At 37.1% G+C, this 27,700-nt stretch overlaps 1 protein-coding gene across 10 annotated transcripts in view; it reads left to right on the forward strand.

Moving 5' to 3' along the window:
* The first annotated feature begins 828 nt into the window (after window positions 1-828).
* Window positions 829-27,700, forward strand: part of LOC110107264 (vacuolar fusion protein MON1 homolog) — a 63,046-nt gene continuing 36,174 nt past the window's right edge. For all 10 annotated transcript variants that reach the window (XR_002304335.2, XR_003700302.1, XR_003700303.1 and 7 more), the window contains exons 1-6: window positions 829-1,394; window positions 15,161-15,240; window positions 15,339-15,410; window positions 15,553-15,592; window positions 16,886-16,987; window positions 17,189-17,310. Coding sequence is in view for 5 of the 10 variants with exons in the window: in XM_028693735.1 (XP_028549568.1) it covers window positions 978-1,394; window positions 15,161-15,240; window positions 15,339-15,410; window positions 15,553-15,592; window positions 16,886-16,987; window positions 17,189-17,310 (833 nt within the window). In the remaining 5 variants the exon portion in view is untranslated. The remainder of the gene's footprint in view (window positions 1,395-15,160; window positions 15,241-15,338; window positions 15,411-15,552; window positions 15,593-16,885; window positions 16,988-17,188; window positions 17,311-27,700) is intronic.

The following is a 27,700-nucleotide window of genomic DNA, read 5'->3' on the forward strand; positions in this document are numbered from 1 at the left end:
TTAGTTTCTTTTCCTTAAGGGATGTCATAGTGGTGGTGGACAAAACATAACACAAACGATATGTTTTGAATTCACTTTAATTGGTTCAATTTTAAATACATTGACAATAAAGCAGATATAAAATATCAAATGCATTATAATTTTACCCCACATTTTTCTTCCAATTACATGCAAAAATTTTCAAACATTATGTATTTCATTTACTCTACATGTGAGAATTAGAAGTCCCATATTATATACTAAAATATATTGCAACAATTAGAAAAATTCTTCAAAATTTATTTTACAATAAAAATAATATTTTTCAAACAAATTAATGATATTTTATATGCCTACATATATAAACATGATATAATAAGAATTCATGATAATGCATATTTTTTATTTGATACCATTAATAGTTTTTTTTTAAAACTTATAAATGGCATTATGAGATGAATATTTTTTTAAATTAATTTTATTAAATTATTATATTCCCATATGATGTGTCTTCATCTTAATAAGTAAAAAAAAGCACCTCTTGCATATCATATTTTTCATGTGTTATTATTTTAGTGTTATTTTAAAATAATTATTTATTTAGTTTTAATTTTAATTAAAACTTGAAAATGATAATTCACACTAAAAAAATGATCCAATCCAAATAATGATCTGATTAGAAGATTAAAATTTTATCACTTGCTTCCACATAGTAAATATTCAACAACAAGAAAACAAAAAGAGAACAAAACAAAATAGAATTAAAAGCAAGCAACAAACTGAACGTTTGAATGGGCTGGGCCCATTTTCCTAACAGGCCCATAACTTACCGGCCTTTTCTCCTGTGTGAGGGATCTGAAGGTAAACGGCAGTAATCTTCTGCTCGGGGTCTTGGAGAGAACGACGGGTATGGCACAAAGACTCCTCTTTTCCAATCCCATCTTCGTTTTCCTCGCCCTCAAACCCTAGTTCCCACCTAAGGTCCCTTCCGGCTCTCCATGGACTCCGATCCTGACACTAACGGCGCTCCTGAACCTCAATTATCCGAGGACGAGATGAGGTTGAGTTACCTAAGTTTGGAGGACTCCCGCCATGTACCCCAGGGGGTGCGTCTTGAGAGAAATGGCTCTTTGCCTGCGGACTTCTACGACGCCAGAGAGGATATCAAGCCTGATGATGTGGAGGCCTCGCCGCCGCGCATGGTCACGGGGGGTCGAGAGGGATCGTCCAAAGGGAAAATTGGATTGATAGAAGGATTGGAGATGGACGGGGAGGCGCCACCGAGTCCCAGCAGTAGTGGATACGCAGGTGAGAGGGGAAGCAGTGGCGGCTCCAGCGGGACCGTGGAGGCGGCCGATAGCGGCGAGAGGGTGTTGCACGATGATTGGGATAAAGGGAAGCGGCGTATTGATGAGGTGCGTGAGGTTGCTTTCTCTATATGTTTAAGGTTTTTGAACTTGGATTATTTTCCGGTCGTCGTTGTCAGAGTCGATTACCATGTATAGAAGTTCGGAAACTAATCCGAAGAACGAGTAACTTTTGGCCGTAAATATATTGTCTGCGGCTGCGAATTGAGGTATGCTGATTTTTTAGGTGGTGGAGAAATATCCTATACAACAATCTGCATTTAATTAAGGGTTGATAAAGGACAACTTCAGACTAATATATTATAAGTGCAAACTTCTATAGGATGAATGCAAATTAAATGCAAAAACCAATCGTTAAATTACTTATGAGCGAATGATGATAAATATATAACTGATATGAATCATAAATATGATAATAAGAATGTAATGAGTGTGAGGTGATTTACATTATAGTTATTTTAATTATCCTAAATGACCTTATAAAAGCAAATAAGAAATGAAACATACGAGTTATATAACCTTTGATGGATTTAAGGCAACCAATGTTGAAGTAGGGATGAGTTGAAATCAACCTTTATGAACAATCCAACCAGTAAAAAATGCCTTGGAAAGTCAAAGTGGTGACACGAAGGTAGCTTTGATGATGATGGTTAAACAGTGATTAAGGCTTCATTTGATTAGGCTTTTTTTCTTCGTTTCCGTTTGAATACGCCGAAATCAATTAGTATTTACTGTTTGGAATCAAAGCTTAACAATAATTCCTTTTTAATAAACATCATTTTTTCGGCGGTTATAAAATTCTTTTCGTATCTGCTTCTTCGGTCACAAAACGGAGTTTCGGTCACAAAATGTCTTTTATAATAAAATCTCAAAAGCAGAACTCCTAAACAAACAATTTAAAATTACTTTCAAGTATTAATAATAAGCACTTTTAAAAATATTAGTCAAACATATCTCATTATTGAAATTCCATTTTATTGAACGGCTTTTTCTCAACCTCCTTTTCTAAAACTCCTTTTTATGTTAAGCATAAACCGAATCAAACGAAGCCTAAAATAATGGTCAAAATAGACTAATTTGGGTTAGGATAAGGGATAGAATGGTTATGCTGGCTCATTACTCAAGTCCATTAAACCATCTTTACATGGCATAAGGCATCACAAGGCCCAAAAAATAAAAATGGCCTAATAATATAAAGACCCAAACTACGCCACATGACTCAATTACTTGACAACACAAGGATTAAAAAAGAAATTACATAAGAAAAATAAAAATAAAATGACCAAACATGTTTTAACTACATGAGAACTAGATTTTAGGATGGCGATGAAAATCTATTGCCTTGTGTCACTACTTTCTTGCTTCGAAGGATCCTGTTATAGAGAATGAAAATTTGTGTACTCTTATAGCAATTGTAGGCTAAACTAGTGCAACTGGTCAAAAGTAAGCTAAGACTTCTCAAGTGGAGAAAGTTATTGCTAACAAATTGTGTATCTTTGAATGCTTTATCTGTTGTGGTAATGATTTGGTGCTTTAAAATTTGATATGGATTGTGGGGCTTCTGGCGACGGGATGGCTCAAGATTAAACAAAGGAGAATCAACCTACATCTTTGTACTATTTACATGTAGGTTTTCCATAGTTTAGTTTAAATTAGGCACGTTAAACATTAGAGAAATCCTAGTCTCAATAGGAAGAACTTTTCATTGGCATTATTATTTATGTCCCTTGATCAAATTTATTGAGGGCCAACTTTGTAAGAGTTCTAGTTGAAGTTCTTTTAAGTCCAACATCAATTAAAATCAAGTGTGCATCATTAAAACATATATATCACCTGTGTTCATCATCATCAACCTTATATTTATTCATAACTTAAAATAAGCTTTTGTTGAATTTGTTGATGTAAGTTAAAGCTTACTTGGCATGAATATAGATGCAAATATATTAGAACGATGTGAAACAAGCAGGTCAATAAGATTAATTGGCTTTCTTATCTCATATCTAGTGGCAATCAATGTTTAAAATTGCGTAATTGGGTATTGAGGCGTTTTACATTCGTGAGGCGAGGCTTAAGCCTCAAGGCGTTCTGAGGCGTAAGCCTCAAAATCAAAAGATTGTGTAAACAGAAAATGATAAATTTTGTATATACTAATGAATAAATAATATATAAAACATAAAATGCACAAGATATGAAGTGAAATTAAAATATCTCAATAATAAGACAACATGAAATATAGTTCAACTCAAACTCCATCTTTCCCAAATCACAGTATTCATATAATTCCAAAAATAAATAGCAATGACATATCACATAAGAACTCATAAGTCATCAACCCTGTCATCACTAAGGGGGTCTCTTCATTTAAATCATCATTATAATGAACTGCTCTCTTCCCTTCCTCCTCTCCTATAGAGTCCAATGTCTCCTAATCAGTTCCTTCTTCCTCAATATCAGTTATCTTCCTCTTCCCTAAATATTTTTGAAAAATATCAACATGAATAATAGTACACTATTTATTTTTAATAATGTATTACAATACATTAGTAAAAGTCTAAGAAAACTATATTATTTATATACCTTTTTTGATTTGTTCTTGAGTTGTGGTTGATATAGATGCTTTAAGACTATTAAAGAAATCAATATTTAAATCTTCATCTTGTAATTCAGACGGCATTACTTCAACTTTATCATCTACAAATCACTCATCACCAGATGCCACTTTCTCGCAAAGCAAAGGATCTTCATCATCAATTAATCCTTTTTTCTTCAAATTCCTATCTTTGAGTCTCTTATTGTACATAATGTACACCAGTGAATTGATCCTGAATGTCAACAAACGATTTCTCTACTTGGTTGTATGTACTCCAATTTTTTTCACAGCTAGATAAAGAGCATGTCAAGCCCAAAATTTTCACTACAAACGCTGCAATTCTGGAGTCCCATCACCAAATTGAATCCACCACTCAACTAATATTTATATAAGAGAGTTTAATTAGCGCGAAAAATAACTTTTAAATAAATGTTTAAAACATTAAATAAATGTTTAAAACATTAAATAAAATTATCTAGAGATTGTTTGACAATTGTATCATTTTCTTGTTGTAATTCGAAAAAGCCTTCTTTGTTTCTAAAAGATACAAATTGCATGTCAGCATTTGATCTTTCAGTTGTATCACTTATTAACCGATCCATACAATGATACAATCCCAACTTTATTTCAGGGTTTGTAGACTTGTTCTCTGCATATTGATACTGAGGGCTTAGGTAATAGCCAGCTGCATGCAAGTGCCGGTGAAGCTGTAGCTCCCACATATCATTAATAATATTCCAAATTTTTTTAAAGCTTCCCTCTTCGCCTCCTAAGTTGGAGGCATTCATCTCTTTGGTTTCATCCATGACATTGTAGATGAAACCCATTACAGGCTTCTTCTCAGCATCCATCATCCTTAAAACTTGAACTAAAGGTCTAGTGGTTGTAATGACATATAAGATACTTTGTCAAAATATATCATTTAAAATAATCTTTTTAATCTATTTTCCCCCAGCCTTCTTCGCCCAAGCACAACTCAACCACTGTGTAGATGTAAACATAGCCTCTAAAGTTTGTCTAGCATCCAACATGCGCTCTAAGTTCAAGTAAGTGGTGGCAAATATTGTTGTTGTTGGCCTTAGAATTTCTTTCTCTGAAAATTTCCTCATAAGAGTTAGAATCCAAGAGTGTTTGTAAATAAACTTGGTTATTTTTTTTGCTTTAGTAAATGCATTCTTATGTTGAGGTAGCTCCCCAAGCTTCTCAAGAATTAGATCTATGCAATGTGTAGCACATGGAGTCCAGTACAGATTTTTCCTCTTCTCCATAAGTTTTTTTACTTGTAGCCTTGTAAGCACTTGCATTATCTGTCACAACTTGTACAACCAAATATTTTACAACATCCTCAACAATGCTATTTAATAATCCAAATATGAACACAACATCTTTGACCTGGTCAGATGCTTCAACTGACCTTAAAAACACAGTACTATAAGGATTATTAATGAGGATGTTGGTCGGACTTTTATGTTTGATATCATACCACCTATTTGACAGAATTGTTACTCCTATTTGGGCCCAAGTTCTCATAATTTCTTTAATGCTTTTATGAGTGATTTCCAACTCCTTTAGAATCCATGTTATCAAATCATACATGGTTGGAGGTTTGAACCCTCTCCCAAATGCTCCAACTGAACGAATCATGTTGTAATAGGCAGGTGATGTTATAACATTAAATGGAATTGCATTTTTGTTGAAAAATCTGCCTATATCATTGCACACTCTTTTTCGTGCCTCTCTTGCATTTTTTAGGGCCATCTTCTGTGTAGTAGGAGGCCTATCATCTGATGTGTCAACCATATAATGATCCATAGACCCTCTAGCACCCCTAGATGAAATGTGCTTCATCTAAGAAGATAAATCCCTAACGCTGTGCTAGCTCTTGCAGTAAGAGCCAACATCAACTCTGTTCTCAAATTACTTCTGTGCAAGATGTTTTGATGTGGTAGACTTATTCATGTATGACTTTATCTCCTCCCTTACAGTATCAGGAATTTTGGAGCATGAAACAATATTCTCGTGAGACCCTGAAAGGTGATCCTTCATCCTAGTCATACCGCCCTTCACAACTTTGTCACAATAATTGCATTTTAGATAAATATATGTTTTATTACTTCCTTCTACATCCACCTGAGTGCTATGTTTCTATGCTGGATCTTTTCTATGACCTGATGCAGCTTTATCCTTACTTCTGACCATCCTTTATGAGAAGAATATATTAGTGCAATATATCAAACTCCTAAACATAATGCGTCACTTATTCTATATTAAGAAAATTTATACAAAGCATGCACTCATGAAGAAGCAAACTAACACTAACAGCTATTACTAAAGATGATGAATACAGCAATATGCCGGGTAGTCGGGGGTCCAAGGGGGAGCTGCCCCCTGGCGGGGTTCGACCTGCCCGGTTAGGTTGCGGGGTCAAGGGGTAGCGCCCTTGCGGGGGTTTGTAATTTTAAGAGTAATTTTGAAGTTTTGCTTATTTTTAAAGTTCGTAAGTCATTTGTATGGAAATATACCGAGCGGTACCGAGCATGTACCGAGCGGTATCGAGCATTGTTGTACCGAGTGGTACAGAGCAGTACCGAGCATGTAACTGGTGATATCGAGCAATGCCAAGTGGTACCGAACAGACAGACCGATTGTGGAATCTTACTCAGCAGAATATGGAGGTCCTTATGGCAAAATGGATCGATCTTATATTTAACAATAAGGTTATAAATGGAACTGAGAAGAAGAAGAGCTTTCAGTGGTCGGTCGAAGGACACTCCAGCCTAACTTGCGGTAGAAGAGAACTCCAAGCAATAGGCGAAGAGCAACTCACGGTGGAAGGAAGCCGACGCTGGTCGAATGGAAGGAACTCAGGAAGAGGGGAAAATGTCGCTCAAAGAAGAAGGGAGAAGAAACCTAGTTTCAGTTCGGAAATGACCGAAGACGCACGGGGGTGGGGGGGCCAAACCGGATAGATATATATTATGTTAGGTTTTTTTTTTTTTTAAATTTTAAGAGGCGGACGCCTCTAAAACATGAGGCGAGGTGCGCCTCAGTGAAATTGAGGCGTACACCTCAATGACAGCTCTCATTGCGTAGGCTTTGAGGCTTAAAAATTTAAAATTGTGCTGACTCTTATTGCGCAATTTTAAACCATGGTGGCAATATGGAAAGGACTTGTACTAATAGACCTATTATCTTATATGTATACGCAATTTTAAACCATGGTGGCAATATGGAAAGGACTTGTACTAATAGACCTATTATCTTATCTGTATACGCAAATTGTGTTATAAGAATAATAATTTCCCAACTAGCAGAATGGTCGATCAATAAGCACTTGAGCCAGTCTCCAAAGATCTTATTAACAACTTCAATCTAACCATTAGTTTATGGGTGATAGATCATGGAAATAAAAGTTTTGTATCAGATTTTTTCCAAAGAATTTTCTAGAAATAGCTCATAAATCTCATATCATGACTATAAAAAATCATATTGGGAAGTCCATTTAGACGAACTATCTCATGAAATAAGTTAGATGCTCTATAAGAAGCATACAAGGGCTTATAGCATGGAATGAAGTTTGCTATTTTAGAAATTTTGCAACGATTGCTATGATGGAGTTGGAGCGCTGAACAATGTGGGGAAACCCTAGGACAAAGTCTGTACGAGGCCTTCTATGTTTTGTGGGGAATCAGAAGGTGCATGTATAATTTATGGTTATGTTTGTCACTCTTTGTCATATTGGGAAGTTTGATATTTTAGAAAATTTGTTGATTGCCAAGATGGGGTTGAAGCGCCGAACAATGTGGGCATCCCTAGGATAAAGTCCATCTTGAGGCCTTCATAAGTTTTGTACGGAATTAGGAGGTATGTGTATAACACATGGTTATGTTTGCCACTTTTTGTCATTGACATGTGAGATACATCCTTATCAAGGCTAGGTCAAACAAATCTATCATCTATCATGGCTATTGTCTTATCATAACTAAAGTGATCAGAATTGCCTTCTGAATTCATTTACTCAATGAAAAAAATCTCAAAGTGAATAATTTGGAAAACAAAGATATGACCCTCAAAAGGGCTAGTCATCTCATATATGATATTTATAATTCAAAGTAGGTCGAAACTAATGAGTTGTAAATTGGATGAAAGTCTTTATAATTATATATGGTAATAGCTTATGACATTGTCAAAACCAATGACCTTGACGATTATAGTTTGTAATAATGTGCACATTGTGCTTATGCCATCAACACTTCACATTTAATTCTTAGAAATAAAATTTTACTCTTGAAGGAACTGGACTACTTTGCTTGGGCAGGAATTGAGTTTCTTCTGATTACTGAAGTATTTAAGAGCTTCATGATAAGAATAAATCTCAAACTCTCGTCATAGGAGGTGATGTCGCCTATAACCCATTCTGTATGATATTGCAAAACTGACAATCATATATGGATTAACACATCATTTAATTTCTAATGGAAAGAGGCGATCAAATGATCTTAATGCTTTAGGATGTCTCTGATGCCAATTTCATAGGCAATGCAGGGCACGATTAACATATGGTTGGAATATGAGAGTGATCTTAATGCTTTAGGATGTCTCTGATGCCAATTTCATAGGCAATGCAGGGCACGACTAACATATGGTTGGAATATGAGAGTGATCTTAATGCTTAAGGATGCCTCTGATGCCAATTTCATAGGCAATGCAGGGCACGACTAACATATGGTTGGAATATGAGAGTAAAAGGTGGTTGACCTTAGAAAATTACTGTGCTAATTATCATATCTAACTTGTCATTAATGATTTGTTTGGGATAGTTGCAACATTTTATAAAGGTGGTTGAGAAGTTGTGAGGAAAATAATTTTTTGAAAGGTGTTGTAGATATTATAAATATATTATTTTTGATAAAAGTCGAATATATACTTTCTTACAACTACAGCACATTAGCAAATCTTATTGTAAAAAAACAGCTACTCACTACAAAATTTTTTTAAAAATAATGAGAAAATAACAAGTAAGTAATATCCAAATAGAAATGTGGTTGTAGCCTGAAAAGCAATGTGGCGAGGAAGCTATCCCAAGCAGACCCTAACTCAAAATATGGGGAACCTATACTTGAGGATAATTTTATTGATGGTGTGACTATCCATGCACATACACCAAGTGCAATCTTTCTTCTCGGTAAGAATGGTAAATATTGTGCATGGGACTAAACTATACCAAATAAATCCAAGTCATCATCTTTTAATTTGAGCTCTACATACTCATTGAGCAAATTGAAGCAAAGATCTAGACACCAAGTCATAGCATGTTAGATGCTCCTTAATGGTTTAAGCTCACATGAGAGTTTTTGACAACCATCGGGAAACTCCAACCAAAATTCACATACCTCAGGTGGGGAAAATTTGATAGTGGGTTGACTTGTGGTTATCAAGGCAATTAGAGAAAATATGATATTCTCAGCAATCTCCTATTCAAATTCATGTTTGTTGATGATATGAAGGGATTTCATTTTTGCATGCACAAAAGAATCTCAGGATTGTTATCAGGCAACACCTTTGGGCTTCATGGGATTCGACACAATCCGCTTGCCTTGAAACTTAAAAAGGCATATGTGTTAAAACATCCATAATGGGTGATGTCCATACAATAATGCACGAGTTATAATAAATCACTGGATCGTTTAGGAGCTGATTAGGTGGAAGATGTGGGATGTCGTTGAGAACTACCTCAAGATATAATAAATCTCATGTGAGGCTGGGGCTTAAGGTATAGATCAAATTAAGTGGCAAGTCAAAATGCATTTTCAAGATATTAAACCTCTTTCCCAAAAAAAAGATATTAAACCTATTGAATCAACATCTCTTGACAAATTTTGATCTGTTTAATCGATCAAAATTTGAGATTGTGGTTGGTGACATTGTAACGAGTCATTGAAGTGGGCTTTGTAATCCTTAACAAGCATAGACCATTCAAAGCATGTTTATCTCATCCATGAGTTGATTAGGAAAAGTTAGGTGTAATATTTCTAATTCAAGGTGTAATTGTCCAAACTTTTAACTATCGAGATATTGTCCGTTTTGGCCTATGGTCCTCACGGTTTTGTCCTGTTGGTATAACTTTCCAGGAGGTCACACATCATAGGATTTCTTTGAGATGAGCACACTTAACTGTGGAGTTTCTTAATGAAATTCTGACAATTAAACCAAAAAGGCACATCACTATTTAAAAGTTTAGCTTCTTTTATTTAAGGAGTTTCACAATCTCTCTCACTTAAATAACTGACATCCTCATTAGCATCTTTACCTAGAATCATCCACCTGACAGATATGATTCTAAAGGTGACCCCTATAAGTTCAAGTTGTGACTCCCACCACGTAACATTTTGTTCCACATAAGGTTTAATAGGTGGCTCCCATGGCGTAATACTTTGTCTTTTATGACACTTAGTTCCCATCTTCCGGTTGGTGTATTGCTCTAATATCATTTATAACAGCCCAAATTCTTAACTATCGAGATATTTTCTGCTTTGGCCTAAGGGCCTCACTGTTTTGTTCTGTTGGTGTAACTTCCCAGGAGGTCATCTATCCTAGGATTTCTTTGGGATGAGCACACTTAACGGCAGAGTTTCTTAAATGAAATTCCAACCATTTTACCAAAATGTGCCTCAATGTTTAAACGTTTAGCTTCTTTTACTTAAGAGATTTTAAAATCTATTAAACTTAATAAACCAATCAAAGAAAAACTTTCAATTGTTGACCATTGAAAGTTGGAGCGCCTTTACCTTTCAAATGATATCTTCATAGGGATTTTGATACATTTGTTGTGGTTCTTCGAAATGGTGATCAATACTGTACAATTTCTACTCGAAGTAGCGAGTATAACCATCATCTCTCTCCAAGATGTTGCACGATTTGACAAGATAGATGAAAGAATGAATTATCCATCTCGTAGTAATTGTCGTAGTCACCTATAATGTATGCTTTTGGATGACAATAATGCGGTCTAATGAGGGATGGAGTAAAGTTTAGCAAGGTGTAAAGGCCGGTTTAGCTGGGCTAGTTCAATTGAATCGGACGACCAGCTTCTAATAAAAACCGCGGCATCTAGGCGAAGCAGAGTTTGACTGACTGCGATCGGCTTGCATGCGTATGCGACCCAGAAGGCTCGATTCACTGTTTTGAGCGAACGATCGTGTACGTGGGAAGGAAATAACTAACATGAGAAATATTCATTTCTTTCATTCGTGGATAAGGAAAACACAAACGAGTGGTGTTCTTTCGTGAGAGGCGGCAAAGAAGAAGAAGGTTTTGATTTGAGATTTTTTTATTTCTATGAAGTTATTTTGTAGAATTTTTATCTAAGTGGTGGAGAATATCTTCTGTAAAGGTTAAGGGAAGAAAATCTGATGGAGAAAGCATGAGCATTTGGATTTGGTAAGTTACATACAAGAAAGCGTAAGTGAAATTTTTTTCTTATTCTTTTTCTTTCTGTTCAAACTAAGAGAAAGAAAATATTATAATTCTTCTAATCGTGTAGGAAGAATTGAATTACAAGTTTAAATCGGACAGTGAAAGAAGAAAATTTGCAAGGAAGGGAAATCTGTTGTGAGGTAATTTTATATGGAAGAAATCAAATGTTTTTTTAGACATTCAAATTTGGAATTTAATATTAATTAAATTATTATGTTATTGTGAATAGTTAAAGGTTCTCAATACAAGATAAATATTGGAAAAGGAAAATAAAGTGGGTAATTATAGTTGTTTAAAATTTTCTTATTGTATTTCCATTTCAATTCTAAAGGTAGTATTTTATATAATTGTTTTAACTTATTTTTGGAAAATATTATGAGTAAGACAATGTAAATTTAATTTCATACATGATGGTAAATTGGATAAATATAAATTATTGTGACTGAAAATATATATTGACTATCTTACCAATATGAAGGTATATAGAATTGATGATATAGAAGGTATGTGAAAATGATGGTATATGATACTTCTATACATATAAGAAACATAAATGAGCATAAATGTATGAATGAGAATAAATGAAAAAAGGGAAAATGATATGCATGCAAATTACAGAAGTTTACCCCCGTTTGGTAATGACTAGGGAAGCAACGTACCCGTGCACGTTAAATGAAAATGGAAAAGAAAATGAAAATGGTTGTACCTTTTGTACATTTAAACGCTGCTCCTGTACTAAATGAATTGGAAAAAAGAATAAATGTTGAAATATATATGAAAGATATAAAGAAATGAGTAAATGAAATGGAAAATGATTTCAAAATATATGTATATGAATAAACATATATCAAAAGTTATATATGTTTAATATTGTATAATAAATGAGAAATGAGAAAGATATCATGAATTGTATTTTAATACATGTTTAAGTATTATATATAAAAAGATCATCCACTAAGTTTACATTGTAAAATCAACCCATTAAATTCATATTTCAAGTAAGTCTCCAGAAATATAGAAACGACTGAAAAAGAAGAGAGATACGTCTATAGAAGGCGGCGCTCAAATGCAAACATGTAATGTTAAATATATGAAGGATTTGATGAGTAGATTGATAGAAAATTTGTGATAGTGTCTCTTCAGTTGTATAGCGATGTTGTAGTAAATTTTTTTATTTGAATGGAATGTTACAACTGTCCGTCCTTTTTGTTCATGCTTCGTTAATTCGAGTATTCGGGCCGGGTCCGGACATTAGGTGACCTTCACCTTCCTCAGTTGGGTGTCCAGGGGTGGGGTTGGGCTGGGAACATGATTTATTCTTAAGTGATTTTTCTAAGTTTTTTGATCTAGTTCTAAACTCTTGAGTGGTTTGCTTGAGTAGGAGGGTGAGGTACTTAATTTGCTCTTGCAAATGTTTGATGTCATCTTCATGATTATGGTCACATTTTTGATAATGCAAGCCTTTATCCCACAATGTGGGGTCGGCTACATGAATTCTTTTTCTCTATTGTGTCTTGTTAAGAGTCAAAGTCTCATTTACATTTAATAAGAAAATGTTGTTTTTAATATTTTCTAACCAAATCTTTTTAGGTATACCTCTACCTTTCTTAACATAGACCAAATTTAATACATCTACTCTTCTTACAAGGTCATTAGAAGGCCGACATTTTATGTGTCCAAACCATCTAATGCAACTCTCTCTAATCTTATTTACCACTAGAGCTACTCCAACCTTTTCATCTGTATACTCGTTTCACATTCTCTCTAAGAGTGAAGCTACTCATCCACTAATGCTATTCTTTTGATTGTTGCCAACATTTTGTGCTATAAAGCATTGTAGGTCTCACCACCATCTTATAGAACTTTTTCCCTTAAGTTTGAGGGGAATTTTTTCTATCATACAATAGGACCGATTCATACTTAACATGCAAAAATAAAATTAGAAATGACATAAATATATCTAAATATAGAGGACTATCACGAAAAGGAAATAAAAAAACAAAAAATTCGGTAAATGGTAATACTTTTTCTTGAATGATTTGCCAATGTAAATAAATTTAAAACACGACTATGTGAGTGAGCAAATAACTTATTGAATGGTGATATGATGTTTTTAACTTGATTTTGACAAAGGAATGATAATGAATCTAACAAGATAATCTTATACTGAAAATATAATTTGACACAATGAAAAGTTTTTGAGAAAATTTACTTACTCTAATATCAAATTTGGTATAGGAAAATTGTAAACCAATGTATGATAAACTGAAAATGCTATATGATGACTGCAAACTGGATGCCACATTGAAAGTATGATGATTATATCTTGATGCTATCAAATATTATGTATTTTTATTTTATATTGAACATTAGTATATTTTTATGTTCTTTTCTTTTTTTTAGCTATCCAATGATGGGAAAGCATCCAATGATCATGGTAGGTTGTGCTTGGGGCTTGGTAGACCTTTGGTTTGCTGGCTCGATTGGTCCTTGGCTGCTGCTGGTTCACGGGTTAGCTTATGGTCCACGGTTTTGGGGCCTATGGTGATGTGAGGAGGAGGTTGGTTCATTGGAGTTGAGATTATTTTCTTAGTTGCTAGCTCATTAATGATGACCTGAAGCTTAGTAGCTCATTAATGCTCTAAGGTAAGCTCATAAGTTGGATTCATTATTGGAGTGGTCTTATCCCTTCTCCTCCCCTTTTCTTCTTTAAAATATGTCTTTGTCCCATGGGATTCCGTGGCTGTTTTTTGGGTTTCCTGTGTTGGATGTTTTCCATGCCATGGCTCCTTGGTTTTCCCGGTTGGCTGCTGGTTTTCCATGCTGGGTGGCCTTTTTGTGTCTTTTGGCGCCTCGGTTCTCTGCGGGCCTCTTTGGTTCCCGTGGCTACTTCTTCGGGTCCCTGGCTGGGCTATTTCCCGTGAAATGCTGGGGGGATTTCCGTGATTTGTGATGCTTGGATTCATGTGGGAATTCAATAATATGGCTGTTTGGTTTCTCCTCTCTTGCCTATAAATATGAGATGTTTTGAGAATGAAAAGGAGTTGAATATTGAGAGCAAATTTGCTATAACCTGCCGGTTCTCCTTGGAAAAGCTTGCGAGCTTGTTCCATCTTCTTTCTCCTCTAGGGAAGACTTGCGAGTTCTTTCCATCCTTCGTCTTGGCTTCTAACCTCTTTCGTCTCTCCGTAAGTTCCACTTCTTCTTCTTGAGCTTTGGTGGTGTTTGCTGGTTGATTTGGGAGCTTTTGCTGGAGGGGTTTGGATTGATCAGTTGGACTATCTTGCAGTGGTGGACCATCGGTTTGCTAGCCCTAAGCACTTATTTTATTTAACCTACATTTCGATGCATGTGAGGAACCCGCTCTGACGGTTGTCTGAGGATAGCGTTGTTTTTATTTTCTTTGTTTCTTTGAATTCTCTTCTTGTTTTTTTTTGTAGGATTTTGGATGTCATAGATGATTGCTACTATTTGAATCGAGTCTGGTTAAGTTCTGCCCATTGTTCTCTTTGTTTTGGCTTTTCTAACTAGTGTGTTTACATCATATCGTCAATTTATTAAATTACTTGTGATTGAAAGATGATAAATATGAGGCTACTATGAAGCATAAATATGATAATAAGAATGTAATAAGGGTGAGATCCGATCTTTTCTGATTCATAAATCTCCCAAACAACCCTTAGGAAATTAATTTTATAATTTTTTGAATTAATGTGAGAAATTTATTAATTAATTAAGTGATGTGCAGGATGATACATCTGCTTCTTGGAGAAAGCGAAAGAAACATTTTTTTGTATTGAGTCACTCTGGAAAGCCGATATTTTCTAGGTGCAGTTTATTGATCGCTATTGAACATGTTGAAATAGTTACTCCTGTTGTTTTGTGCAAATGTTGCTGCTCATATTGGTTGTTTGGTGTTTATTCAGGTATGGCGATGAACATAAGCTAGCAGGATTCTCAGCAACCTTGCAAGCCATCATATCATTTGTTGAGAATGGGTAAACCCGCCTGTTATGTATCCAACCAACAAGTCTTATCTTATCCCTTTGATGCTGCTGACCTTCTTTTGGGTGTACATCAGTATGTTATTATCAAATCCATGTATGCAAACTTACTTCATGTTTTTAATCCAATGTACAGTGATGATCGCATCAAATTCGTAAGGGCTGGAAGACATCAGGTGAGTTTTTTTTTGGTTCTAAAGGTATTTGTTTTATTCTAGTGTAATGAGGGATCGGAGATTTTTCATGACTGATAAACTTTGCTGGGAGTTCATATTATTCAGCTGCCTGTTATCAGAAGTCAAAATTTCCATGCTTTCAATTCTGAAACTTCATTCTACATCACCGTTTTCCGTGGCCATCCTGGTGGCAATAGTTGAGCATCAGGATTGTAGGCTTGTAGCCATCACATTAGTTCACCGTTGTGCTTTTGTAAAATGATCAAAGTTTTCCGCATCAACTCTTCTGTTGGTTGAAGAAGGATAATTTCTATTTCATTCTTTATCAATATCTTGCTGTAATAAATTTTCCCAGTATGGTGATGTATGGGGCTGTTTCTTTCTGATTTGCTTAATTACCGTTTTATTTCCTTCTAAGCCAATGAAGTATGGCTAGACTATGGAGACATCATGCATTGATGCGTGAAGGTAATGGATAGTACTTCATAGTTGCATTGGAGTGAATGCGGACATTAATGGGAAAAACTTTTATTTGTCTCTTTCTCCTTCTGTAATATGTAATCATTCCATATGGAACCTTAAAAAATCATAAGGCGCATAGAACAAGTCAACAAACACGTTAAGGGGCTCTTTGGGCGGCAATTATCACGTAAAAACTACATGATAATTGCCGCCCAAAGAGCCCCTTAACATGTTTATTGACTTATTGACTTGTAATATGCGCATATATGTTTACCCTATAATTTTGTAGTCATTTTATACTTAACCTTAGAAAAAATAGAGCCGTATGGAACAAGTCAACAAATACATTAAGGGGCTTTTTCGGCAGCAATTACCATATAGTTTAAATAAAACTATGTGGCCAATTACTTTCATTTACTTATATTGGATTTCTGAAGGGGTTGAATAATGTGTGTGACTTTAAATAAAACTATGCGTGTGAGTTTAAATAATGTAGCAATTACAAGAAATTCAATTCATAAATGTAAAATTTTTCATGCATTCTATTTAGCATACATTTTGCATCAATCTATAGGGTTATTTTCCTTCTGTTCTTCTGATTTGATTGGAATTATGGGTTGAATTTGACATGAAAAGCATTAAACATTTATATTTTTGCTAACTGAAAATACTACATTAGCTAGATGGGCAGTAGAGGTGCTAATCTTGCCATTATTAGTGTCATTTGTGTTAATCTGAAAATTTTCATTCGATCTATTACCTTGATGATGTATTATTTGAATTATCTATTGTACTGCTGGTATTATTTTGAAGAGAATATTGAATGCCCAGGTAGTATTTCTTGTGAAAGGCCCTATATATTTGGTCTGTATTAGCTGCACTGAAGAGCCATATGAGGCATTAAGGGGACAACTAGAGCTTCTATATGGCCAGGTAATTCTTGTACGACTCCGAGATTATACTTTACATAAGTAGATAGTGTAACTCGCAATGTCTGTTCTTTCTACGTCTCATATATGTTATTCTTAATTCTTTCGTTGTTTTAACATTTCTGTAGCGTATCTTTTGAACTTAGTGGGATTAATTCATCATCTTTTGATCCCATTCTATTGTTTTAACATTATTTCTATGCAGATATTGGTTATATTGACAAAGTCAATTGACAGATGTTTTGTGAAGAATCCAAAGTTTGATATGGCCCCATTACTGGGAGGGACGGATGCTGTTTTCTCCTCTTTGATTCACTCATTCAGCTGGTGGTTATCTATTTCATATGCTTGCAAAGTTATGAATTCACACATGACTATATTTACTTTGCTGTTCTTTATTCAGATGGATGCATTATGCATAACCATTCTTTCTGAGGCTGATCAAGCTCAATTTTGATATCTAGGAAGGGGAAAAGACTGAATTTGTTCCCTAGCTTTTTTTGAAGGGTCAAAATAGTCTCCGACTATATAAAAGTACCAATTTGATCCTTTGACTCTTTAAATAGGGATCAAATTAGTCCTTCTGGGGGATCATCATTTAGGTTACCATTTATAAAGTCAATGGATTAAAATAAAACTTTTAAATAGGGGAACTATTTTGATCCTTTGTAAAGAGTTAGGGGATCATTTTGATTCTTATTTCTATCTAAGAATAATAAGAATGTTAAACAATGCCATGATGGAATCTTAAAGTAATTATAAAGTTATAGTTGATGATCTGTTTGGGATGGTTTTAACTATCTTTAAAGTTGTGAATATATTGTAGGAAGAGTTGTTATTTGAAATTATTATATAACTTCTGTAAAATATAGACAATAAAATTATAAAATCATAAATTGAGAAATATTAGATCGTGTAGATGTATTGCTAGAATGTAAAATGATGCGCTCGGTCATGAAAAGTTATTCTTGGCAACAAATTTTTTTGATATCCGCTAGAAAAGCTGTCAGCTAGGCGCTAATGTGGTAGTGATTTGAAAATCAAAGATGAAAAAAATTTGTCCCATATATATCATAAGTTTGCAGAATTGTAACTAATATGATGTAGCATTGATACATGTGCTATTTATACACACAGTTGCGTGAATTTGAATTACTGATTTTGGTGCTGTTTGGAGACTGCAAATGAGACGAAGATATTTTCCAAAGTAGCTTAGAAGATGAAATGTTGCTCTCAACTTCAAATATTCTATGGGTTGCTGTAACTGTAGCAAGTTTTTTTTCTTTGGGAAGGGAAAATGGTGAGAAGGTGATGTTCTATTTTCTTAAATACACAATTTACAAAGGAATGGTTAACTGCAAGAAATTTGTTTTCAAAATGCACTTTTTTCTGGAAGATCATTTGAGGAGTGATGGGCTTGCTTTTAGCTGCCCCATTTTCACTTGTGAGCAAAAAGTTTCGAGAAGCTTGTGTTAATTCATCTTGAATAGCTTTAGTAGGTTATTGATTAGTTCATTTCGCTGCATTGAAGTTGTTGGGATAAGGAGGCTACTTTATAGTCATGTCATCTTACAGGCCAATTTACGTAGGAACCAATGTTAGGTAGTGGAGGAAAGCAACTGATGTTATGTTTTCAATACATAGTTGTGAAGGATGATACTAACATGTATGAATTAATACTTGTTTGTTTAACATGATTTTTTTCTCTAATATCTATGAAGTTGACTGCCTTTTCCAGCTTGCATATGGTAATCGAGATGTTGTCTTTCCAGTGGCTTTGATGCAGAACTAGGGCTGCAAGCGAACCAAACGTTCGACGAGCTACTCGTTGTTCGGTTCGATTAAAGCTTGTTTGCGATCGTTTAATTAACTAAACAAACAAATTTGAACAATATCTTAAATACTCGATTCTTAAATAAACAAACTTGAACACTAATGCGTTCGGCTCATTTATGTTCGCGAACAACATCATTTGAAGTTCGTGAACAAGCTCGACATTAAGCTCGATAAGAAGCTCGACAAAAGCTCGATTCCTGTTCGATTTTGAACTCGTGAATAAGCTCGATAAAAATAATTAATATTTGACTATATAATTAATAAATATAAATAATCATTACCTTTTTTACATAGACAATTGATTTTATTATAAATGTGTTTGTTCATAGATATGTTCATGAACGTGTTTGTTTGATAGTTAAAAAAAATCGTTAAATATGTTCGCGAACAAGCTTGATAAACACTAAACGAACGAACATGAACTGAACATGAACCGAACATGAACACTCCTTAATTTAAATGAACCAAACATGAACACAAATGCTAAAGCTCGAACAAACATGAACAAACTGATATTAAATGAACACAAACATGAACACTCACATACTCGGCTCGGCTCGGTTTGTTTGCAGCCCTATGCAGAACTACATATGAATGCGATCAATTCATTAGGAAGTTGCACAACTCGTGATTGGAATAAGATAAAGAAAACTAGCAGCAGTTCAAAACAATGAAATAAAACGAATAAGGGGTCACACCCGCTTAGGCTAAATTACATAATCAGAGAGTTGGAAAAATTTTCAAAACAATTAGTAAATTACTTAATGCTGTAGTAGAAGATTCAATACAATCCCTAATCTAACAATGAAAATTAGCAAGCATAAGGGCGCGCTCAAACCCTACGTTTACTAAGCTTAACATTAGCAGAGCGAGTTGTCCTTTGTGACTACAATCAAACACAAGATCAGGTTACACTAAAGAAATGTAATGAAAAGGAGAAAAAAGAACCTCTTGTCAAGGAGTGGTGGAGATCCTCCACTCGATGCCTTCGAAGTGCTCGTCAATGGCTTCCACTAGGTGTCCAGAATGCGCTCCAAATAGTCCTCGACGGTATGATCGATCCTAGGATTCACGTCGAAGAAGGTTGATCGTAGAATATCGGTGAAACCGTCCTCATCTCAAGTCAAACAATATTCAGTAGCTGGATCCGCCATTCATGGGTGCCGAGTACCGATCTCCTTCCACCTTGTTATGGTTCTTTGAAGATTGGCAAGAGAAAGTAGTTTTCTTGTGCAAGTAAAAGGGAGGAGAACCAAAACAAAATTATGAAATTAATTTCAGATTTAGTAAAGGTGTGGGAGCTAATGAGAGAAAGAGAGAGGAGATTGGGGAAGAGAGGGACGGGAAAGAGCAAAGGGCCGGCGGCTTGTAGAGGAGGTGGGATTTTAGTTTGTTTCCAAGTTGCAAGATTTGGTTTTGGAAAGAATTAAGTAATTGTGGACCTTTGGAAATTTCGGCTAAAAGAGATTTGGGATTTGAATTTATTCCAAAGGAGGAGTTTGGGTTTAGGAAATATTTCCTATCCCAAACTTAAAAGGGGGCTGACGGCTTTGATGGGGGAAAAGGGATTTGTGCAATTAATTTTGGCTTGCTAACTTGGGATTCATAGATTAGGGAAGACAAATAAAAATCCAATCAATTGTAAATTGATTTGAATGATTTTTTTAAGACTTTCCTAAAATAGATTTTGTATATTAGGAAATATTTTGAATTTCAAATCATTTGGATTTTAGTTCAAAATTCATCCCAGTTATATTCAATCCATAATAGGAAATAAAGGAAAGAAGGGGAGGGAGGGGAAACCCAAGGGAGGCCGACGGCTAGGAGGATATGGTCGGCGGCATGGGCTCGGGTAAGGGTTGCCGTGGGATTGGGAAGGGAAGAAGGGGGGAATTTGGGTGAGAAGGGAGGTTGGCCGGTGGTGGAGGGAAAGGGAAGGAGAACCAAGAGCCACCAGTTGTGACTATTGGGTATGACGGGTAGCCTATCCTAGGCTCCACCAAGCTCTGTAACTCTCTCTCTTAAGCTCTCTCTTAAGCTTCAAGAACAAGTGCAAAAAAATTTTCATAATCATTCATTAACTTCAAAACACAAGGCATGAGGCTATAAATAGCCAAGTACACGAACTCAAGAAAAGAAAAGACAATCTTGCTCTTTGGGCTTACATACGACATTCCCCACTAAAAGGGTACAATTGGAAAAAATAATAAAAATAAATACATGACACATGCGAATAGAAAAATACATGAATAACATAAATACTCAGAAATATAAGGACTCGATCGTGGTCGTAGATCGGCGGCCACGCCTTTGATAAACCTTTCACGAGCTGATGTCCCCATCATTCTCCCGAGGTGGGAGAAAACTCGACTCCGTCGAGTAAGTATCTCTAGTGCTCTCGTAGATCCTAGTGCATCTGGGTCAATCCGCTGCAACTCCTCGCGATCTAGCCACATATCCTCTGACTCGGGCTTTCCTTTCCACCTGATCAAATATCTCCTTCGTCCACCTTCTCTTGTGGATATGATCTCATCACTCATGATTGCCTCCACCTGCTTTGCCATGGTTAATTTAGGAATATCTGATAGTGGAGGAAGGTTTGGGATCTCACAGGGTGGGTTCACACAAGGTATTTTATCAGTGGATTGGGTGGGTTAAAATCAGAACCTTCATATGTCACTAAGTCTTCTATGTTAAAAGCATGGTTTAAAATTGCGCAATATGAGGCTCTCCTTGAGGCCTGCCTTTGCACAATTCTAATAAAAAATGCCTCGATGCTTACGCCTCGAGTTTTTTTTATGAGGCTTGCGCCTCAACTTGGTTGAGGCCCGCCTCGCCTCACTGGCATGAGGCTTACGCCTCATGCTATATATATTAAAACTTACATAAATCTTGAAGTAAATGCCCGACATTGGACTCTATAGGAGATGAGGAAGGGGAGAGAGCAGTTCACCATAATGATGATTCAAATGAAGAACCCCTTAGTGATGACAGTGCTGATGACTTATGAGTTCATATGTGATATGTCATTGCTATTTATTTTTGGAAATCAGAATTATATGTTAATGAAAAGAATACTGGGATTTCAGAAAGATAGAATTTTGAGTTGAACTATATTTCATGTTGTCTTATTATTGAGATATTTTGATTTCACTTCATATCTTATACTTTTTTATGTTTTATATTATTCACTCATTAGTATATAACAAATTTATCATTTTATGTTTACGCAATCTTTTGATTTTGAGGCCTACGCCTCAAAACGCCTTGAGGCTTACGCCTCGCCTCACGAATGAAAAACGTCTTAATACCCTATTACGCAATTTTAAACATTGGTTAAAAGAGAGATTTATATTAAAATCTGCAGGCATATCTACTACATAGGCATTATCATTAATTTTCTCAAGTATTTTGAAAGGTCCCGCACTCTTGGCATGCAACTTCTTAACTGTTCCCGGTGGGAACTGTTCGGGACGAATCCTCACCATCACGGAGTCACCAACCTCAAAAGTTTTAAAGCGTCGTTTCAAATATGCATGTAGTTTATATTCATGATTATTCATTTCAATTTGTTGTGCAATATCCTTATGAAGTTCATGCAAATGAGATGCAAATGAGATGCAAATGATGATGTAGACTCAGAAATTCTAAACCTAGAACACATGGGTATCAAATCTAACAGCTGTTTTGGTTTGAACCTGTATACAATTTTAGAAGGACTTAAACCCGTGGTCCGATTAATGGAATTATTATAAGTAAACTAAGCAGTAGGCAAAACAGAATCCAAATCTCTAATGTGCTCGCCAACAAAGACCGCAACATATTACCCAAACTCCTATTAACTACCTAAGTCTGACCATTCGTCTGTGGGTGAAAGGCAGTGGAAAATTGAAGTTTGGTGCCCATTTTTATCTACAGGTTTTTTTAAAAATAGCTAGTGAACTTCACATCCCTATTCGAGACAATGGTTTTGGACAATCCATGTAAACGGACGACCTCATTGAAGTATAACTTCGCGATGTGAGAGGCATCAGATGTTTTGGAACAAGGAATAAAGTGTGCCATTTTGAAAAACCGATCAACTACAACACAAATGGCATCGTGCCTACGGAGTATCTTGGGTAGGCCTAAGATAAAATCCATAGTAACATCCTGCCAAGGACAAGTGAGGACAGGTAGGGGAGTGTAAAGACCAGTGTTCTGCTTACGTTGCTTGGCCAGTTGGCAGGTGTGACACCGATTGACCAACTGACCAACATCTCTCTTCAGGCTGGGCCAAAAAAAGCGATACTCCACGGATTCGATAGTCTTGTCTCGTCCGAAGTGCCCAGCGAGGCCTCCGGCGTGGAGTTCCCAGAGCAAAAATTCCCTAAGGGAGGTGCTCGGGATACAAAGCCTCTATGCTTTGAAAAGATAACCATCCTCCAATAGGAAATCGTCCACAAATCGTGTGCTGCCTGTGGACAAGAGTGTAGGTCTCCTTGAAGTCGAGGCATTCCAAATAATCCCTCATTATTTGGTCAAATCCCACGACTTCTGCTCTCATTTTAGTGATGGTCATCATACGACGACTGAGAGCGTCGGCAACCTTATTTTCAACTCCCGCCTTATGTCTAAGGGTGTACGTGTATTCCTGAAGGAACTCAACTCATCGATCATGGCGTGCATTCAACTTCTTCTGGGAGTTGATATAATGCAGAATTTCGTGATCCGAGAAAATGACGAACTCTTGCGGGAGCAAGTAGTGTCACCAATAATGAAGAGATTGGATCACAACGTAGAACTCTTTGTCATACGTGGAATAACGCTGCCGAATATCATTTAGCTTTTCACTGAAGTAAGCTACTTGGTGACCTTCCTGGGAGAGGACTCCTTCAATTCCGACCCCCGAAGCGTCGCAAGTCACTTCAAAGAATTTGGAGAAATCAGGAAGTCTCATTACTGGGGCTTCCACCATTTTCTGCTTGATCTCATCAAAAGCTCTGGTGGCGGTCGGGTCCAGTAGAAATCACCCTTTTTCAGGCAATCAGTGATATGAGAAACAATAGTGCTAAAGTTCCGTATGAATCTCCTATAGAAGGTGGCTAATCCGTGGAAGCTGCAGACTTCCCGGATGTTCTGAGGGATAGGCCACTCCACAACGGCCCTCACCTTCTCAGGGTCTGCGAAAACCCCTTGGGCTGAAATAATGAAGCCCAAGAAAATGACACGATCTTCAAGGAAGGTACATTTCTTCGGGTTGGCATACAGTTGCTCCTTCCTTAAGACCTCACAAACTTGCCTCAAGTGGCCTAAGTGCTAACTAATGGAATGACTGTAGATAAGAATGTCATCTAAGTAGACGACGACAAACTTTCCCATAAAAGAACGCAACACTTGAGTCATGATTCACATAAAGGTGCTAGGGGCATTACTTAGCCCAAAAGGCATGACTAATCACTCGTAGATACCATCCTTGGTCTTGAAGGCAGTTTTCCACTCATCTCCAAGTTGGATCCGGATCTGGTGGTACCCACTTTTGAGATCAATTTTGGAGAATAGTGTGGTACCCGTCATCATATCGAGCATATCATCAAGCCTCGGAATAGGGAATCGATATTTGACGATGATCTTGTTAATAACACGGCTATCAACACACATTATCCAAGATCCATCCTTTTTCAGGGTGAGAAGGGCCGGCACCGCGTAGGGACTCAGACTCTCCTTAATGAAACCTCGTTGCAGTAACTCGTCAACCTGCTTCTTAAGTTCAGCATGTTCCATGGGGTTCATGCGATAGTGTGGCAGGTTCGGGAGGGAGGCTCCAGGGACGAAGTCTATGGCATGCTAAATGTCTCTAAGAGGTGATAACTGATCTGGAAGATCATTGGGAAAGACATCAGCATACTGCCCTAAGATAGGTTGCAGTTCTTGAGGAATGGGCTCGTCAGATTCGGTGGGAATCTCACGGCCTACTAAGGCGTAAAGAGGGGCGCCTTGAGCAATCTCAACAGTTAGAACCTTGGCGGTGACAAGGTCACACTCCTTTCTTAGATTTGACTGGGTTGGATTTTGTGTCATCCGTAACCCGGGGTTGCGATGGCAAAAGCTTAATCTTTTTGCCCGCATGTTCGAATACGCAGATGTTCGAACGCCAAAAATGTGGACATCGTTATCGTAGATCCATGGACGACCTAACAAGATTTGTCCAACATTCATCGTCAACACATCGCATTAGACATTCTCCTTATAAGTGGCAAAGGAGATGGGCACGTGGCTTCGTTCTTTCACCTCCAAGGCAATGGAGTTGACCCACGCTACCTTATACGGGTTGGGGTGGAACGACCGACAGACCTAACTGGGATACCATGCTGGAGGAAACAACATTTATGTAGTTACCACTATCCACTATGACCTTGTAGTTCTTGTCTTTGATCTTGGTGTAGGTGTGGAAAATCGAGTTCCTACGTCAGTCATCAGTGGGTGTCGGGTGGGATAGCACGCATCTCACCACATAAATGGGAGAGGTATCCAATTTCTGAAGGCAATGGAGGACCGTAGTGTTGTCCTCCTCCTCAAAGTACTCGCCTTCTTCCTCGACTTGGTAGATCTGATCAACCTCGGGCTCGAGATCGTCCTTAGTAATCTCCTCGATGACCGAGACTTTATAAGGGCTGGAGCATTGAGAAGCGAAATGCCCATACCCTTGGTATTGAAAGCACTTGGTCCCGGGATTGGACCAAGGGGCATCCGAGGTGGGAGGTTTGCTTCTAAAATCAGATCTAGGTGTAGGTGGACCCGTGGATGGTCGGGTCGTGCTCCCAGGAGTGGGTCGAGTAGCAGGAGTGTGTGGGGTGGAACTACCGGCTGATCTATAGGAGGGTCTAGAGTCATGTGAACAACTCAGGTGCTGAGAACGGGTCTCCTCTAGATCAAGCATTAGTATGTAGGCATTTTCCAGTGTAGTGACGTTCCGGGCAAACAACTCGTTGCGAAGATCCTCACGCAACCTGGTACAAAACATAGATAAGATCTGCACGGGGGTGATAGAGGTCTCCCCTTTGCAGTGAATCAAGAAGTCATCAAAAGAGGCGATGTACTCCTTCACTGGTTTGTTGTCTTGAGTCAGCCTATTCCACCTGTCCAATAGGCGGGGGAAGTACGACGGAGGCAAGTACTTCTGCTTGAGTTCCCGCTTCATGGATGGCCAATCAACAATCGGGTACTCATTCCTAACTTCCCTAATACTCTCTAAGTTGGCCCAAAACTGACTCGCCCTACCCGTGAGCTTCATCTCCGCAAAACTGACTTTCCTAGCCTCGGAGATGTCATACCACTTAAAGAAACTTTCCATACCTTTGACCCAGTCCAGGAAGAGCTGGGGATCGAGTGTGCCATCAAAGGTAGGAGCGTCAACCTTAATGTTTTTCATAAGTGGTGCATTAGGATCATGACGTGGGTCATGTCCGTGGTAGGGTTCTCGATGATTGGCACGGTGTTGCCTCTCATCCAAATCTGGATCATGCGTGGTAGGGTGCTTGATGATTGGCATGATGCTGCCTCTCATCGGGGTATGTCTCATCCCCATATATAGAAGGTGGTCTAGATTGGGTGTAGGGAGTAGGGTGGTCTCTAGCTCGCTCAAGTGTATCAAATTTCTCAGTGGTGTTCCTACGAAGCTCAGCTAGATCCGCCTGGTTTTCCTTAAGTTGCTGGCTAATGATGTTCATTTGTCCTACCAAAAAGTCTAAGGTCCTTCCTAGTTGTTCTGGGTCCATTGGAAGTTACTACGAGACTCCTAACAAGACTATAGGATGTAAAGGGCAGCAATTAAGATGAGTAAAACACAAAGATATGATGTAAAATGATAGGAGAAAAATATAGGGTAGCAACCTAACAGTCTTCTAAATAACAGCAGTGCAAATATGACATGCAGAAAAGAAAACTACCAGGAATCCTAAAACATGCAAGAGCATACCATGCTCTGATACCAGATGATGCAGAACTACCTATGAATGCCATCAATTCATTAGGAAGTTGCACAACTCGTGATTGGAATAAGATAAAGAAAACTTACAGCAATTCAAAACAATGAAATAAAACGAATAAGGGGTCACACCCGCTTAGGCTAAATTACATAACCAGAGAGTTGGAAAAACTTTCAAAACAATTAGTAAATTACTTAATGCTGTAGTAGTAGATTCCATACAATCCCTAATCTAACAATGACAATTAGCAAGCATAAAAGCGCGCTCAAACCCTACGATTACTAAGCTTAACAGTAGCATAGTGAGTCATACTTTGTGACTACAATCAAACACAAGATCAGGTTTGACTAAAGAAATGTAATGAAAAGGAGAAAAGAGAACCTCTCGTCAAGGAGTGGTGGAGATCCTCCACTCGATGCCTTTGAAGTGCTCGTCAATGGCTTCCACTAAGGTGTCCAGAATGCGCTCCAAATTGTCCACGACGGTATGATTGATCCTAGGATTCACGTCGAAGAAGCCGTCCTCGTCCCAAGTCAAACCGTATTCAGTAGCCGGATCCGTCATTCATGGGTGCTGAGTACCGATCTCCTTCCACCTTGTTATGGTTCTTTGAAGATTGGCAAGAGAAAGTAGTTTTCTCTTGCAAGTAAAAGTGAGGAGAACCAAAACAAAATTCTTAAATTAATTTCAGATTTAGTAAAGGTGGGGGAGCTAATGAGATAAAGAGAGATGAGATTGGGGAAGAGAGAGGGGCGGGAAAGAGCAAGGGGCCGACGGCTTGTAGAGGAGGTGGGATTTTAATTTGTTTCCAAGTTGCAAGATTTGGTTTTGGAAATAATTAAGTAATTGGGGACCTTTGGAAATTTCGGCTAAAAGAAATTTGGGATTTGAATTTATTCTAAAGGAGTTTGGGT

This window comes from Dendrobium catenatum, unplaced genomic scaffold (assembly GCF_001605985.2).
Source record: "Dendrobium catenatum unplaced genomic scaffold, ASM160598v2 fragScaff_scaffold_43, whole genome shotgun sequence".
NCBI classification, from domain to species: domain Eukaryota; kingdom Viridiplantae; phylum Streptophyta; class Magnoliopsida; order Asparagales; family Orchidaceae; genus Dendrobium; species Dendrobium catenatum.